Source organism: Conger conger, chromosome 10 (genome assembly GCF_963514075.1).
Source record: "Conger conger chromosome 10, fConCon1.1, whole genome shotgun sequence".
Classification (NCBI taxonomy): Eukaryota; Metazoa; Chordata; class Actinopteri; order Anguilliformes; family Congridae; genus Conger; species Conger conger.
This window is the reverse complement of record NC_083769.1, coordinates 44825144-44843599: the sequence shown is the minus strand read 5'-3', so window position 1 is coordinate 44843599 and position 18456 is coordinate 44825144. Positions and strand designations below refer to the sequence as shown.

The 18456-nt window shown below is 42.0% G+C and overlaps 1 protein-coding gene across 1 annotated transcript in view; it reads right to left on the bottom strand.

Moving 5' to 3' along the window:
* Positions 1-17350, bottom strand: part of espn (espin) — a 70767-nt gene extending 53417 nt beyond the window's left edge. The window contains 3 exon segments of the mRNA XM_061259132.1: positions 4095-4288; positions 9359-9683; positions 17166-17350. Coding sequence (XP_061115116.1) covers positions 4095-4288; positions 9359-9683; positions 17166-17350 — 704 coding nt within the window.
* Positions 17351-18456: the final 1106 nt, after the last annotated feature.

Genomic DNA, 18456 nt, shown 5'->3' with positions numbered 1-18456 from the left:
AATGGATTCTGGGTGGCTCATAAGGTTCAGGTACTAACACAGATATGGGACCAATGGCCTGGTATCAAGTCTGGACCACACCAGTACCAACTGCGGCTGGCAGCTGTGCAAGGCGATGCTCAGTTGGATGAAGCAAAATTAAAAACTGTGACCTGTGAATATATTCACTGCTGGTAGACTTTCCCAAATGGAAAAATTATCTTATTTCAGAGAGTAATGAGAGAGATTGCTGTGCCCACCACACATCAGCTAAGGTGGAGAGGGAGAGAACAATGTTTTTTAGCCAATCAAATCATAGGGGATGATTACGTGGCAGGTTTAAAGAGCCAGGTTGGAAATTCAGCCAGGAGGCTGGGGAGCCCATATAAAACAGTCAGAAATAAAATCTCTATCGTCACTGACACCAATTGGCATCACTTTATCCTGTCTTTCTCCTCTCACACTCCAAGTTCCTACCGTTACACCTTTTCCCTTTACTCATCTCATTCCCCTGTTTTAAAATGCTAACTGTCTTTTACCGCTATACAAGTTGTTTACTCCATTGCACTGTATAATGCTATATTACCGTTCAGTGGTTGACTCTGACAAGCGCAGTGAATGTTTTTTATTTATTTCCGGTCATTCTGTACATTTACAAAGTGAAATACATTGCACGGAAAACGTCTGAAAAGAACAGCAACACAAGTGGCCATGAACACATGAACAAAAAACCCTTTCAGTCCAGAGCAAACGTTTACCTTAAATGCAGGTATTTGGTTACGTAACTGATGGGTCGAAGACATTAGCCTAAATAAATGGCCCCGGACACTGAAGCGAGGACAGCCCAAACAAATGCGCGCGCTAGCTATTCTGCCAGTGCTGAAGCGCGTCAATGGTTGCCAAACAGACGATTGACATACGCCGGGCACTCAAAGCCATATCTCCCTGCTAGGTAACGAGCGCTGGTGCTGTAGACTTTATCTCTGTCCCCACAATGCCGCTCACACACAATGCGGGGGGCTACGAGAAAAGCACCTTCTGTCCTCCAGTATTTGTTTCCCTCATTAGTTTATGGCCGGTTAGCTAATGTGCGTAACCATGGCGATGGCAGTTAACAATGTCGACCGTATGAATGGTGCTATCGGGCTCCGCCAAGTCTCCTTCATCGATTAAAGTTTCAGCAGGAGCGCACCTGTCCAGACCCGCAACACTTTTTGGGATCCAACTGGGGTAAAGTGCCCCGAATAATATTTATAGATATTAGTTAACACACAATAATTACTAAAGTTAACTGTATCCTGGCCAGTCTTTACTCCGTTGCAATTCTTCATGACTGGCGTATTCTTCTGGATTGCGCATGATGACAAAGAAGTAGCTACGACTACTAACTGACATCCATAATGACTTCTAGAGTTAAACATTAACACTCAGGATCGTTTGTGACAGTACAGCATCCTTTACTGGTCTTTACCACTTGGTGAAGTAATCACATTACATCGCATATTTAGCATACTGTAGTTGGAGGCGATTCAGTATACTGTAGGCTACATGTCACATTCCTCATTTTGTGTGCTTGTTCCAGCACCTTGCAGCAGGTGCTTTGCAGTGTTGTTTGGATTGTAGGATAGGATTTAAGCTTTGGATTGTAATCATTGAACTGTAGTGATTGTAATACACAATGGCTGCAGAGGCTGTTTGGTTGCAGCCGGTGCATGCTGGGAAACACACTCTCCCAACGAGTAAAACACGCCATCTGACAGATCGAACTCACAGGACAGGAGCGATGACCACTGCAAAGATCACAGCATTATCATCATGCAACATGCTGCCCCTGGAGCATCTGAGATTAGCAGCGCATTCACTGGGAGGGGTAATAACTCAGCTGGGGAAACTGAGGCACTCAACAGCACATCACAACAGGGAGATAAAACAGGCCTCTGCAGGACCAGACATGCCTTGTGTGAAGTTAGCCTCCAAGTGAAGACGGCTGTCGATGGGATCGCAAGCAAGGAACGAGGTCCGAAAAACGAGACCGGGGCTAAAGGTAGACGTCTTTTTGGAAAAGGTCTGACGTCCATCAGGCTAAACAGCAATACCACAAAACCATAGCCAGGGTTTTTACTATGACACCAACACTCTGAGATCATGTGATTGGTCCTCAAACATAAATAATCAAAGGGTTAAATTCCAGTACATTAAAATACGGGTAAATATCTATAAGCTTTGCCAGGGTTATGCGGTTTCATCCTGACCATGCTACTATTAACTGTGGACGGTAGTCCCATAAGGCAATACTTAATTAGCAGTAACATAACAATAACAACTCCCGTAGCCTAATGGTTCAGTTAGCTGGCATCTGAATCTCATGACTCTCTTCACTCTTGCTGGCCAATCAGCTGCCCAATCAGCTGCCCACTAGCTGCCTGCTAAAGCTGCACATCTTCCTCCAACTCATGTCTGTGCAAACATGGTCTGTCGACTGTGCTGTTAAAAGAAGCAGCTAGTGATTTTAGATGTATTGGAGGAGAGCGTGTGCTTTTCACCTGAGGAAAATCTTTAATTGGCCTGTTGTTAACCGCGGACAAGTATCTAATGGAGATCTAATGGATAGCTTTATCGCTTATCGCTTCTTACTTTGAGTACCGCTTTCATGTATTAAGATTAAAATAGACAGCTTAAACATTTTATTTAATCAGCTGGTAAGTGCAGGAAAAACTATTCTCATGTGTGCACACAATTTAAGCCTAGTGCGAGCACCTGTTAAAACATTTGTAGTGCTTACTACACAGAGAGCCTCTCTGATAAAGTTAATCTGCTGACTTTTCCCTTGACCTTTTGATGACTCTAAATTGTTAAGATTAGAAACGCTAAAATTGCAAACTGGCTGCGTAACTCTAAAGAACAGACTGTTACCGCTAATAGGTCAGAGAGAGCATTACTTTCCCCCAAAAATAGGAGCAGTCTTGAATTAAACCGAGGAGAAGCTTTTAAACTGGTCTTCTTAAAAGAGGGGACTTAAGGGCTTAGCCAAAAGTCTGGAGTCTGAGACTTCCATTAAAATTAAAGAGATCTGGACTAATTTGGCTGAGGCACCAGGAAGCAGTGCCCTGATGAGCTCCTCAGTCTCAGATCGAACCCGGACCATGCAGGGCTGACTGAGGCCAGTAGCTTCTGTAAGTCGTTCAATTGCCAACTGTGACACTGAGCGTATGGGAGAGTTCAGTCAGTTATGGGTTTGCTTTTTATAAAAAAAGGTACAAATAAATGATACATTGCTGGCTAAGGGTACAAATTTATTTTATGTACCTACAGAGCACCTCAGCAACTCATACCTTTTTAGGCACCTTCATTTCTGTTTGACTGGGTGCCCATGGACTGCATGCCAAAACCAAGTATGAAAGGTCCTCCTCTGACTCAATTCTGTGTGAGCTCGGCGGTGGGCTGAAAAGGTGCAGGCTGGCAATACTGCGTGTTTCACAGGAGAACCACAGACGTCTACACTTTCCCAAATCGCCAGTGGGGTTTGTGCACGAACGCAGAGTCGGACATTCTAAAATTAGGGAGGGAATATGTTCAGCCCCACATTGGGCACCCATATTTTTTTTAAAAAGAAGAAGAATTTCATGCATCCATTTCATGAATTTCATGCATCCTGGAGCTTTCCATTTGTGTCCCATACTGATCGAATTTTGGCAGAAATGCATAATTTAGGGTCTAACTGCGATTTTTCCGAGCTGTTTGTAAAACGATTTCCCACATGACGTGACGTATGTTTTTGCATAGTTATTGGATGATGTCGCTAAATGTTAACACAGAGAGCTGACCACAGCGGGAGGAGGGGAGGGGGAATTGGGCTCTGGGGGCAGGGTTAGGGACTTTTCAGAAAACCTACATCACTGCCCTGGCGAAAGAAAACAGCTCAAGCTATGTTTTGAAACAGCTGGTTGACCAGTTCAGACCAGCTCCACACTCAACAGGTTTTAAAGCAGCTGGTAGCTGGTAATTTGAAGCTGGTCATAACTTTCCCTTTGCAAATGCTGAGTGGGCGTTTGAGATACTAAACCCAGGAAAAGAACACTGGCTGGAGAGGCAGACGGGACGTCCCGGGGTCTTACTCTGGACTGTGTCCCAGCAGTAGGCGGAGGGAGGGGAGGTACCCCTTGGCGGCGGCGTAGTGGACCGGCAGCACCCCGGTATCCGTGGCAATGCGGGGGTCCCCCTCCCCGCTCTTCAGCAGCCAGTCGGTGACCTCGTGGTGGCTGAACCGGCAGGCCAGGTGCAGGACGGTCGCCCCGGACCGGTCTTTCTCCTGCCGGGGGGAGGGAGGGGAGAGGGGAGAGGGGAGAGGGGAGAGGTGGGGGTCAGATATGGGAACCAGGCATCAGGGGCTTTGAACTAACAAAACCCTGCAGACACGTTTCACTAATAAAAAATAACAATAATACTAATCATTTCTTATTCAGCTGATGCTTTTATCCAAAGTGACTTACAGTTGATTAGACCAAGCAGGGGACAATCGCCCCTGGAGCAATGTTGCTCAAGGGCCCAATAGCTGTGCGGATCTTATCGTGGCGACACCGGGGCTTGAACCATAAACCCAATCATGTACCTTAGCCACTAGGCTACAGGCTGCCACTAAAACTAGCAACACGATGCTGCTGTTGAATATGCAGGCTTCCCTAACACTGGAGAAGGGAGGAAAGGAAGGTGTATTGTCCCTTTAGTCCGACAGGCTTGAATTTCAGGTGACAAAAACAGGGTACAGGCTTTCTGAATTGTGATTCTCTCCCTGTCTGTCTGTGACCTGATGATGATCCTTGGATTCAGAAATCAAAAGTAATTAGTGAGAGACAGAGAACAGAGTAATTAGAGAGAGAAACGAAACACTGCACCCAGTACTATGTTTCTTCACAGGACTTCTGATCGCCTGACTACAGGGACAGCAGGAGTGACAGTTGCCCTGATCCGGAATGTTCTCCCACCGTCTCTCTACACCGTTTCAAACCGACAGCCCGGCGCTTCAGACAACGACCGGACAGGACAGCTCAAATCACCCGGATCCTATCTCCACGTTTTCCCAGCAACCGCATTAAAAACGATTAAATAACTAAACGAACTATTACGCAAGCCAGCTGAGAGGTAAGCAAGGGGGGGGGTGGGGGGGGGGGGGGGGTGTTCTGAATTGAGAGCTTCCACCTGTCTTACCCCACCCCCCGTCCGATGGAGGTTAATGCAAATTCAACCAACCCAGTGAGGCCATTCAAATCAGACGATCAAACGATGACACCACCGGTCTAAACGCGACAGGAAATGAGCAGGGCGCCTTTAGCAAGCTGTCCCCAAGCATGCCGACACTTCCTGTGGCCCAGGTGGAGCGCCAGGCGGGAGGGGTGGGCAGGTACTGCACACATGAATGCATCGCAGCACACCTGCGCACCTGATGTTTACAGCTCCTGTAACTATGTACTCGTCTTGCGTAATACTTCAGGGCTTAAGAAACTGACATCCGCCACATTTAATCAGGACACATAATGAACTTTGTCAAGACTGGCTACATCCCCAGCTGTACCCTCCACCAAGAGACCCTGTAACGCGGTTACTATGTGAAAGGCAGACTTACCTGACACTGACACTCAGAAAAGATGTGTTAATATCCCACATACTTTTTGTGTTACTACATTTGTGTTACTTTCAACACATTTTGTGCCAAAGTTACAGCCTTTGTGTTACAAATATACAATGAATATGTTAAAAATGGGAGACATTTTGACAGACTGTGTTACACAATATGTGAGGTCCTATATTAGACAAAGAGGTGTAAATTAGACTTCATGTGATGTTTTTAACATGTCTCTTTTGAGAGTGTATCCTCTACCATATGCTGAAGTGTCTCAGAGCAAGACAGCCAACGCCCAATTGCTTCCGACAAGCCGGCTGGTGCCTTGCATGGTAGCCTGTCGCCGCTGGTGTGTGTGTGTGTGTGTGTGTGTGTGTGTGTGTGTGTGTGAGAATGGGTGAATGGGAGAACTTTGGATAAACGCAGTAAATGCAGTATATTTACCATTCACCAAACCAGTATATACTCTGTACATTTAGGTATACATTCAGCCAATGTGTCTGCATTACTGCTGACCATTATAGCCCACATAAATTCTGTCAAGTCTCATCTCCAGTCTTCAAATTGCACCAAGCATTCCCAATCTCACAATACCAGAGGAAGCTAAATCTCTCATCTCCTTCATCGCCAAGCCAATCACTGACACTTTCTTAATGCCACAGAGCCAACCAAGGGCAGTAGGACACCAGACCGAGATAACACATAGCACAATAAATACTGGCCGCTCGGGCAAACAGCAGCACAAAGACTGGAAAAGACTCATTGTGTGAGGGATCCATTGTACAGAGACCATGGAGGTGTCACTTCAGCGAGCAGCTTTCCATATTGGAAGCCAACTGCCTGATTTTCTTGTGCTCAGCTTGCTATTGTACATTACTAATCCCCCCCTTTGCATGCGCTATATAAAGGATTTCCTCCAAATCCCCTGTAAAGCATTAATGCTCTTCAAGCACCAGGCGGTATAACTTTTCTAAACTCACACCTTTCACGTGCACTACTTGTCAGGGTTTGCAGTTCACAACAGTTCAGCGTGCACTCTCAAGAGCCCAGTGGTTCTTAAACTGGGTTTGATTGAACCCCAGGGGTTCGTTGAGACCGTCTCAGGGGTTCGGCAGGGGTCATAAAATATATACCTTTGTTTTGAAGAAATCATATTTTATTTTTCCCAACTACGAAGGGTTCGGTGAATGCACTGATGAAGCTTGCAGGGTTCAGTACCGCCAATAAGGTTAAGAACCACTCAATGTTATCCTGCCATATTGTTACTTAAATACTGAAACGTAAGCCAATGAGCCAAAAAGTTTGTGTATTTGTGTTTTTTTAAAGAATTCCTATTACTATTCACAAGTTAGTCATTCAGCAGACACTTCATAAGGGCTACACTTGTTCACTTCTTGTACCATGAAGTCATCTCCACTGCATCTGCTTAAAATGCTCAATAGCATTCCCACATGTTTTATTTTCTTTTCTATGAAACCAGCAGGGGCAGTGTTAATATTACTTCATGCATTACTGACAGACATGTCAAGTAATGTATCGCTAACTGTTGTATGTAATATAACACTACTGCATCAGTTACAAAATTTTCCTCTTGCCCAATTGTTTACCATTACCTAGAATGGTACACATATCATCCTAATGTGACCCTTCCCGGGAAATAAATCACACTATCATTTGGTCTGCAAGCAAAACAACACCACCACAGTCAGAGTGGAGTCTGTGGGCAACAGGAAAATTTGATTTTGCCTATTCACCACATATTAAATATTTGCATTTTGTGTGAACATGAAACATTTTGTTAGCGATCCAGCCACATAAACACACAGCTGATTTATCATACCTTCATTGAAGCCTATAAAATTCAGTGTTGGAGATGCAATTTGTTGGATCAAGATAGGCAATACAGTCATGTAAATTGCTGGAAATAAATATTTATGTGTGACTATTATGGTTGACCAGCGCCGATATTTTGTATGGATTATGACCATAAGAACATAACACAGTATTGCATGAACAAAAATTGTACAAGTAACACTAATCTGCAAGCCCACAAGGAAATATAATATTGATGTAGTAAGACAATATCATAGACCACTGATTAGCAATGACCCCACTGTAGCCACAATAACATCTTTACAACTGTTGGGCTCTTGCGCAAGGCCCTTAACCCCACATTCCTCCAGGGGGGATTGCCTCCTGCTTAGTCTAATCAACTAACTGTAAGTCGCTTTGGAAAAAAGCAGCAGCTAAATAACTAACGTAAAACTAATGCACACACAAATGCCCCTGGGTCCTGACAGCATGGATGTAATAAGGGCCACCTTGGTTGAGATTTTGCAGCAATTCAACTATATAAGATCATCCTTGTATTACTGAAATACAGATTCGCTTTCCTCTTCTTATTGAGATATTATGTTCTACTTCTGTTGAAATTATGTTCCTGAATAAGTACTGTATATTGACCAAATATAATTTCCTTGATTAATAACACGAGTTGGCCTATTTTTTTTATTATGATTTTTTTGACCAGGGAACCGCCCACTTTTTCAAGGGGGACCTGACTCATACAAGCAGTTATAAAAACAGTATCCCAATGACAAGACAGAAACAAGTGACAAGACTATAGTAACAGACAAATGATTAGACAGTTGCTCCTCAGTTACAGTATTAAGTCGAAAGGGAACAGTCCAATGATGGCTTTGTAACTGAAGAGGTAAGAGCAAATAGAAATATGTAAATTCAGTGCAGCTAAACCAGAGGCGGCAGTGGTGGCTCAATGATTTGGCATTTGCAATGCATGGCAATACACTGTCCAAGGCCTGTACAGAAGTGAAAAGAGCATGCGTGTGCAGTGTGGCACCATAGTCAATAGTCTGTAAAAATATAGATAAATCCTTCTCTTGGACTCAAACCTGTAGCCTCTTAAGGTAGACGACTGGGACCTGCAAGGTCAGTAGTTCGATCCCTGGTGTAGCCACAATAAGATCCGCACAGTTATTGGGCCCTCGAGCTAGGCCCTTAACCCCACATTGCTCCAGGGGGTACTGTCTCCTGCTTAGTCTAATCAACTGTAAGTCACTTTGTATAAAAGTGTCAGCTAAATAGGTAACTGTAATGCAAAAACCACAATGGCAAGTAGTAATGGAGGTTGTTTTAAATGGATGGTGGCCTGTGGCGAATGGGATGTTTCAAAAGAGAAAAGTCAAGACTAATGGAAGAGTATTGGAGTAGCCTACTGTGCCAGACTATGACCCAGTCCTGAGTCTATCGAGCTCTCACTCTTTCAACACCTTCTGGCGCTTGTGCGTTGTTTCCAAGGCAGCCAGGTTTTGCTACAGGCCAGAGGACACAGAGCTGTGCACATTGGGGATCAAATTGGCACACAAACACTCCTGGCTCATCTTGAACTACCCGATACCACTGCCACTGATATGTATGTTTTTGCAATTTTGCAGTTGCGCAGTGAATGTACTTATGCAGGCTACATTCTTTTCACATTGTAATCCAGTTATACAGCCAGCTATCATACTGAAACTATTCAGGTCAAGCACTTTGCTCAACCTACAACAAACCTACAACCTAGCGACCTGGACCCTAAACCCTATATGATACTACACTTAAATGTAAGTGGAATGAGTAGGCTAAAATGCCTACCTGGGTTTCGTGTTTATGACTTTTTTATGTACACCCAGAATGTACAAAATGTATTCAATCACTGAATTTAAAGGACAGAACAGTGTTATTTATTATAACAGCACCTACCGCTACGCGACAGCCTCCTTGCGTGACGAGCCACTGTAGGCAGGCCAGGTTGCCCGTGGCAGCGGCGTCGTGAGCCGGGGTCGCTCCATTCTTCGCGAGGCAGTTCCCAGGTAGACCCGCTTCCTCCACTAAGTACTGCACGCAGGTTAGCTTCCCAGCCCGCGCCGCGTGATGGACAGGAGTGGCTCCGAGCAGGTCCCGCACTTCGTCGTTCAGCGTCTTCTCCGTGAACTGTGCTTTCAGAGCCTGCACATCTCCCTGCCGTGCGGCGAGAAGGGTCTTCTCCATCTCCAACCCTGTTGTCTCCGACCTCCCCTCAAAAGTCCTTATCGGACCGCACCATCAAAGTGCGTCTAAGATACCGCAGTTGCCTATCTTACAGAGAATAATCGCTGATTATGCGTGTGCGCCGTGTGTAGCCAACGTTGCTCAGTTCAAAAATCTGGTTATTCTAATAATTCTCCTTTATTATGTGCTACATTTTCTCCAACCATTGGTGTACATAACGTCCTCGTTGTAACAACTAACGAGACAGTTGTAATGTAAACAAGTCTTCGCATCATTTTCTCATTTGACACGCGATAAGCGGGTGTATGTGTACATTATTTCGTTTTAGGACCATAGCATCGTTTCCGAAAATTATTTAAAATAGAATTATGTGGAAACTTGAGCCGCATATCACAACGGAGAACGAAAAACAGAGCCGAGATGCAGTCTTCACGGAGACAGCAGCTCCTCAGGTGTTGAATCCATCCCTTGAAAACAAGAAATCGAGTTTCCTCCACGGCTATTTTGCGCTCCCCAGGTAAACGCATACGCCATTCCACCTGTCCGCAATAATCTGTCCACTTGAATAAATCGTACTGCGGCGCCTTTTAGAGAGTTGGTTCGGAATTGCCTGTTTATTTGAGTACATTTCAAGGAAAGTATCCACGTAGCTCTCCATCTGCCACTGCTTCAGTCGGGCTCTGCCACTTGTTGAATAATCCATAAAGGGGAGGACCTGTCAGGCATTTTGTCTCACGGGACTGAAGGGAGCCTTAAAGCGGTAGTAGCCTACAATATACAGTGCAGTCTGTAAGTATTTGGACAGTGAAACATTTTTGTTGTTTTGGCTCTGTACTCCAGTAGGTGCATTGAATTTGAAATCGAACAATCAATATGAAGTTAAAGTGCTGACCTTTAATTTTTTGTTTTTGTTTTTTCATCCATATTGGTTGAACTTGTAGGGATTGTAGCCATTTTTATACGTTGTCTCCCCAATTTTAGGGGAACAAAAGTAATCGGACAATCGGCTGGTCAAATGTTTCTTGGACAGGTGTGTTAAGTTTCATCGTTAGTTCATGCATAAGAGTTAGCAAAAGGTCTAGAGCTGATTCTTGGAGTGCCATCCGCATTTGGAGTCTGTCGTTGTTGTCTCTCAACACGAGGACCAAAGAAGTGCAAGTAATTCGGGGCCAATTTGCGTTCAGTCTGGTCTTCAGCAAGAGAAATCTATGCTCAATTGGATTGAGGTCAGGTGATTAGCCACTCATTACGGCCCTGCTTTTTGGCCCAAAAGCCTCCTTGTTTGCTTTGGCTGTATGTTTTGGATCATTGTCCTGCTTTGGATAAGTTGTTTAGTGGTCTCTGTGTGGGACTGCCTGTAAGTGGCTGCCTGTAATATTGGATGGGCATTACAATATGTTTTTATTTTAATAAATAAACTAAAATGTAAATATAGTTCTGTAGAGTGTCTCATTAATTGTGAAATGCATCTCATTGTCTTGTAAGCCTATAGTTGCCTACTACTGATTTATTTTGACATCTGAGACTGGCATATATAGCAGATGGTGAAACAATGCCTAAAGCAGGAATTATTGCTTGCACTTTTAGTAAAAACAGACAGTTTGATGACACATTACCCTCAAGAAACTAGACCTGGATTTAATAAAAAATATTTAAAATACTAAAACTAAAAATACTTTAAAAATCCTGTTTAAATTAATTGTATGTTTTGTTCACCTGAAACACAGATTATTTAACAATTTTACACCCATGTATTTCATCCAAGAAATACAAGCGTAAATAATATTACTACTAACACTAACAATACTAATTATAATTATTAGAATTATCATTTAAAAATAGAGATTATAGTGCACCCTGTATCTCAGATAGGTTTATGAATTAAAACAAAAATGTCTTTGTTCAGCTACTTCTGATCTCCGACATCTCATTTCTATCACATTTTCAGTCCCAAATATAATTTTTAACTCTTGCCTTTTCCATTCTCTTTATTTGTTTAAAGAAAGTGTACTCATTTTGAACTAACCGCAAAGTCTAACTTTCCTTACCGTGCGTGAATACGCAATCTGGGGTTGGGTTATACATGCGGCCCACTAACATTTCCCAAAATGACCGCTCAGGAGGTACCCGTCTCGGGTTGCAGTACATAATATTACCAGGGGATGGCAGGCAAGGATAAACATTACTGCCGCAGTATCACCTGCCGAATTATAGACCTCGGTTTTGTTTACTGTTGTGACTCGTGTATTGGAATAGTAACTGATAATCATGCATGTTGGCTTATTGAACTATAAATGTTAGTTGTACTATAACGATATATGCGATGCTTAGCCTATAGCATGTTAAAATAATCAATGTCCTATATAAATATTTATATTGTATTATACAATTATATATAATTGGCGGGATTGTACAGTTCGCTATTGACTCTGAACCAGATTTCCATCACTGGCGCCACCATAACTGCTACCCCCTCCCCCTCCACCACGACCCAACCCCGAGGTTAATCAAATCTAACGAAATCTCGTTAAGGCCACGCTAAATCTATTAAGCAATGACCGGGATGGTTATTGGTGTGATCCTTTTCCGCCCGAGCGCGTTTTGTAGGGGCTCTTCCCCTGGGACGAGTCTCGTGCCTGACGCGTGCTGCATCTGCCCAGACAATATGGCCCAATGCTCCCCCTGCCCGCCATAATTTCAACTGAAAAAGATACCGCGCGCGTGCCAGCCACTGATTAGTGGACTGTTCATAATAGGATCCCTCGGGGTTCCAGTGGCTAATATACTGCCCCCGCAGGGGCCAAGCAACTATACAGGATCGCTGAGTACACACAGCGCAGCACCTCTCAACCCGATACGCATATCTTTGTGAATATACCTCGCAAAGGTATAGACTTCACACTTGGGGTACGTTATTATTAATGTTCTATCATATATAATTATATTGTGTAATGCGTAGGGTGCAGTTATTGCTCTTTCTCAAAGAAGGGAATTTGCTGTTCTCTTCTCTATATCTGTTTTTAGGAAACAATTATTGTCCTTTACATCACTGATGGACATGGTTGTTCTTCCGGAAAGGAGAAAAATGTTTGGCAAAAACAGGTATTGGGAAGAGATACTCAATTAGTATACCAGAAGGTGATCACCCTGCTCATAATAATTTCTTCCAGCCGAACATTTATTTTATTTTATTTTAATTTGTATTTGTAGGCTACACATTTTCACCACGATTCTTCAACTTCCGCGATGCCATTTTTCTCATTCAATTTAAGCGAACGGCATTCGTTTTGACATATGGGTCTAACTGTATGTCTATTTGCTTAGTATTTACCGTTTCATAAAATTAAAAATGTAAATCTCCAATTTAAGTCGAGTCTATACCAGATATGATCGAGTAACTGACAAAAGACTAATTAGCCAAGTACATTCTTCCAAGATATATCCCCCATCAGAATGTCTATTTGGTCACTCTTAGAGTGCCTTTAGGTTGCAAGTAATGTAAAATGCAAGTGTTGTCATTGCCCTAAGTCTTGTGCATTATGAAACACCCTGGTGAGCAGTAGCTGCTCCGTTTAGTCTGCTGAAGGCGCCAAACAAATAACATTGCATTCTATTTAATAAATAGGCCTTCGACGTTAACATTTTACATTTACATTTTTGTCATTTGGCAGACGCTTTTAATCCAAAGCGATTTACAAGTGCATAGGTTCTTCCACAAGTTAAAGCATCACATCCATAACTAGTAAAATACACATGAAGGGTTGTTCTAAACATATAGTCATCATAAGTGCAATTCTAGGGATAGGGATATCAGAAAGGGGGGCGGGGGAAATCAGGACGGAGGACTAAACGTTAAGTTGGCATTAATATATGCAAACTTATTAAAAAAGAATAACCAGCTTTAGAACTGAAAATAACAGCCGATACACTCAATGCATTCATTGAGTAGTGAAGTGTATCACATGGTTTAATCAGGTTGTCAGCTTTCAAATAATGCCGAGTAACACGATCTTTCTGGCCAAACCCCCATCAACAATAAGACCGGTTAACGGTTTTTTCCCCCTCTTTTAAATTTTCAGCAGCAATGTCTGGGAAAGCCGGGATATCAGCAGCACGCGTCGGGAGCGTGACAGTTATTCAAATGCCCTCCAATTACATTCAAATCCGACCAGACTAGAGTCCTATTGTGGCAGCCATCTGCTGCTCAGACGCGCTCTAATCAAACATAATGGGCCAGCTTCTCTGGAAACGACCTGCTTCATTTAAGCTACCCAAGTTTGCAACATAGCCTAGGCTGCTTTATGGGAAATAATTTGAAATGGTAAAACATTATATACAACAAAAGGCGAAATTATCCATGCTGTCTGCATGTTTTGTTTGGTCTAATTCGTGGGTATGAAAATATTTACTTTCCTGAATATGAATAAATCACAGTCCTAAAGGCCTGTTGGCCTATTTAACTTTTAATTCTTTTAATTTAATTTAACTTTTAATTTAAGTTTTAATTCTGGCTGTAGATAGGCCTTCTAGTGTAACTGGTGTTGCCCTTATATAGTGCCCAATACGCACCTTCTAGTTTGACGCTGTCCGTGGTGCTGAAGTGCTCATTTTTTTTACAGTAAGATTTTTTACAGAACATATACGTTCCAAATTATTATCTATTTGAATAACGTTTAGCTACGTGTTTTCGAATGGCAACGTAAACGAATGAACAAAATAAATACACGAGTAAATAAATGGAGAAACAGGAGACAAAAAAGAGTCGAGACATCACAAATAGTACATCTGGTTGGTATCATAAATAGCACTTCTGGTTTTCCTTTGCTTTAATAGCTACACATTCTTTATTTGATAATGAAAAACACTGTTCGTCGGTCGTGCCGGAAATTCCTTCAGTCTGGCCGTGCCATCACAGCCCCGGTCGGCCCATCTGTTGCGCTCGCGCCCGGCCTCCAGTCGCGTGTCCTTCATTACTGCCGCCTGGGCGGACACTCGAAGGCGGGAAGGGAAGAGTCTGCTTCATGTAGCCTAGCCTATTTGCGGTAGCAGTCGTGACCAGCAATTTTGCACATTTGTACAAGTTTGAATGTGTCTTGTAGATCTGCAAACTAACATTTATGTTAGCTAAAACCGGATTAAAAAAAATTTAAATAGCCTAGAGACGTTGCTATATTCATGATCCCATTGGTTTTGATCACGAATGAGAAGGCTACTTCATCTACGAGGTTTCATCTTTGAACCAGGATAACTTGATAACCACTCGTTTCAGCTATAGCTAAACTAATGTCATCTATCGCCGATTAAAGTGGGTTTTTTTTGCCTGGCCAAGCTCAAAGCATATGAACAACATATGTGTTATCTTCTTCGATTTAGCTGACTAGCCGATTAATTTAAGATTTGGATTACTGCTTCAAATACATGGTCACAGAATGCATTGATGGAACAACAGAAACCCTAAAAGAACGGAAAACATTTTAACCTGCACAATAAACAATGGACGATAGATTTAAATACCATAAATCACTTCATACTCTCCAAATGTGTTTATCTTTAACACTTAACAATGACTTAAACTGTATTGTTAAACACATCAATACAATTGTACAATAAATAGCAACAGTCCGGCATGTTTACATAATCGTTTAAAGACCTGCATGGAGCCATGTGTAATTCCATTGTTTTTCCAAATTGTGAAGATGTGTGTGTGTTGATTTGAGTTGAGTCAATCATCTTTGTTGTAAATTTTCGTCCCATTGTGATTCTTTATTTATTTAGGCTTACATCATGTCCTAAAAACAATCTTTGAATTGTAAAATGTTTACATTACATTTTGAATTTCAAATTTTAAAATGTTCCTAGCAGGAACATATTAGCCTACATTTTCTGTAACAAATTTCAGACAGTGTTTGCTGACTCATGATACAATGGAAAAGATACCTTCATGGCCTGGGTTGCATAGTTGTGCTGTTGAGACCAAAAAAGCAAAGTTTGGTGATCATAACTTGGGCGATCACCATATTCATGTAGAAAATAGCTTGTGCATGGGACAGTTACAGTAGCAGTCTAACACACCCAATTATAATAAATTATTCCCAAGGGCACATACATTATCAACCTGGTTAGGTTTCGGCCAAAACAATACAAATTAATTTTAATGATCAGTGGAAATTCTCATTGCTGCATCCCATAATGGGTAATCTTTCTTTCTGTCTTCAGTGTTCTCTTTCTTTAACCGTTGATGCACACAGCAACAACTACAATGTGTTAATGAGTAATTAAGTATTTTCTTCAGGATATATTGACAACACGGTGGGCAGTAAACAGGACGAAGGGTGAATGTATAATAACATATTTGGGTCATTAATCCAGAAGAAGAGAGGTGCTTGGCAAAATTTAAAATCTGGAATAATATAGCCCTTATATTCAGTGTGTAAATATAGTACAACACCGTCTCACAATCTCAATGTGATTTTTATATGCGAGAAGGAACAGTGCTGTGCATTTGCAGTGTATAGTTTAATGACATTGGAACGATAACAAACTAACCATTAAAATTCTGGGCACACCTAATGCATGAAAGTAAGGACATAAGCGGACAGATCATGTCATATCAAACGACAATTAAAATACACCTTACTGAAGGGTAAATGTATCCTTTTATACAGTGCCATTCATTATAGCGCCGCGTTTCGAACGGGATACCTTCACATCTAATACTGACCGTATAATCTGACAGGAGGCGCGTGCCAGCCGTTCGGAGGATTTACTCACCAGACACTGCTCTTTTGTCGCCGGGAGACGCAGTTACTCGCGAGCTGCCGGTGGGAATATTTACGGATGAACTTTCTCACACTTTATGTAAAAAAAGATCCTGTGTATGAAAGCTCAGTGGCAACGTCGTTTGACGTGCCAAACAACATTTGCATAATTTGCATAAATCTGGGTACAATAACATGGCATTATTTTGCATTAAACATCTGGTTAGTCCTTAAGAAAAAGCAGGGTTATTAGGCTACTATTATTATGTAGTATGCAACTTTTTCATGCAAGTTTCAAATAATAATAATACTAATAATAATAATAATAATAATAATAATAATAATAATAATAATAATAAGTTTGCATAACGCTTGCAAACTTGCATGAAAAAGTTGCATGTATAAATCCATACATACACATACACAAATATAGGTATAAACTACACTGAAATTGGTGAGAGAAACATATAGATTGCTAGCCATTGAAGAACTTGAGAATTAACACAACACATTAACACTACTGTACGGTAACACAACATTACAGGATGGTCGTTCCAAAGGCCAACACGTGGAAAAGGCCTACCAATTGCCTAAAAGGTAATACAAGGCCTCATTTCTGAATATAAAAGTCATGACAGCTATTAAATATCATCATAATATGACTCGTGATTAGAGGATAGAGGCCCATGCTATGCACACATTTCATGTTATTTGAAACCGAAAAGGATAAAACAGGGACGGTGTGCGCTCCACTCACTCACCAGTGTCCTCCTCGGTCGCCGTGGCGAAGGATCTGGGGCGTTGTATTCGCCGCCCTTTTTCTGTGCGCGTGTGTTCTCCAACGGGAGAGGGCGTGAAGCTTGTGGGCGGGGCCACAGAGGAAGCGAACACCACCAGCGTTCGGCGTGTCTGGCGGTGGGATCAACCTCGGATCGAACCTCTGCATCCTATGATTTTCAAGTTTTGGTAAAGACACTATGTATGCCAATATATTTAAGTCTATATACGATAGCAAGAAAAATGTTTGGGTAACAATTTGGCATTCCAAATAAAACTTACATATATTATTATCTGTCCTCTATTACAGCGGGTTCTAGCTTGTACCATCTCAATTCAAATGTGTTAATGTGTGATCGTATTTTTGTTGTTGTTGTTTTACTAAATATCTACGGCGACCAACTGCTGAAATTCCTTGTGAATGTTTTATTATGACTGGAAATGTAGGTTAACAAAAAAAAGTGCATTACACACCCAAGCAGGAAGTGTAAAATGTAAAATATGAAATGTACAATGTAATTGCTATCAGTACTGTATTCATAATGAGTGTGATAAATGTTGTGTGTTTTGGTGGAGGGGTTTCCCCCCTAACATTCGCAACATTGAATTAAAATGGTGGACCATCTGTCCCTTTGTTCTTCTGGCTCGTGTCATTCTCGTGCCTTCTATATCGGCACAAAAGAAGCGCCTCTGGCTGATCCTGCCCACGAGGAAATGAGCGTTTGAAAGACGCGCCAGTGAGCCCTCTCGTCCAATAACATTATTCCTATTTTAAAAATCGCCTGTTGAGAGTATACAATCATATGCCTTAAGCACGTTTAAACATAGATGTCGATGTACGCTACTACTAAATAAAATAAATAGAAATAAAACAATGGAAAGTAATAGAGTACGTACATTTATTATATATTGAATTATCCATTTTATGTGTGTGTGGGGGGGAGGGGGGGCTGTAAATTGACCGGGGGATGGGCAGATCCCGTGCTTGCGTTATATTTGACGTCAGAGACTTGATTTTATTATTTGCTACAAAAAACGCCTTTGTTATATAAGTTCCGTGACCAGATGTATAGTTTTGGAGCTTGGTTTTTGGCGTGGGTTTTTAAATTATAGGCACTGTTTTTTGTTTGTGGGTCTGTGTGTGTAGGGGGGAGGGGGGAGTAGTCGGTCTTGGATTTTTACCTACCATTAATCCAAACGAATGAGTTCATATAGTCTAAATATTCTGCCAGATTTGGATATGCTCAAGATTTACCATGCTTAAATTAAAAAGAC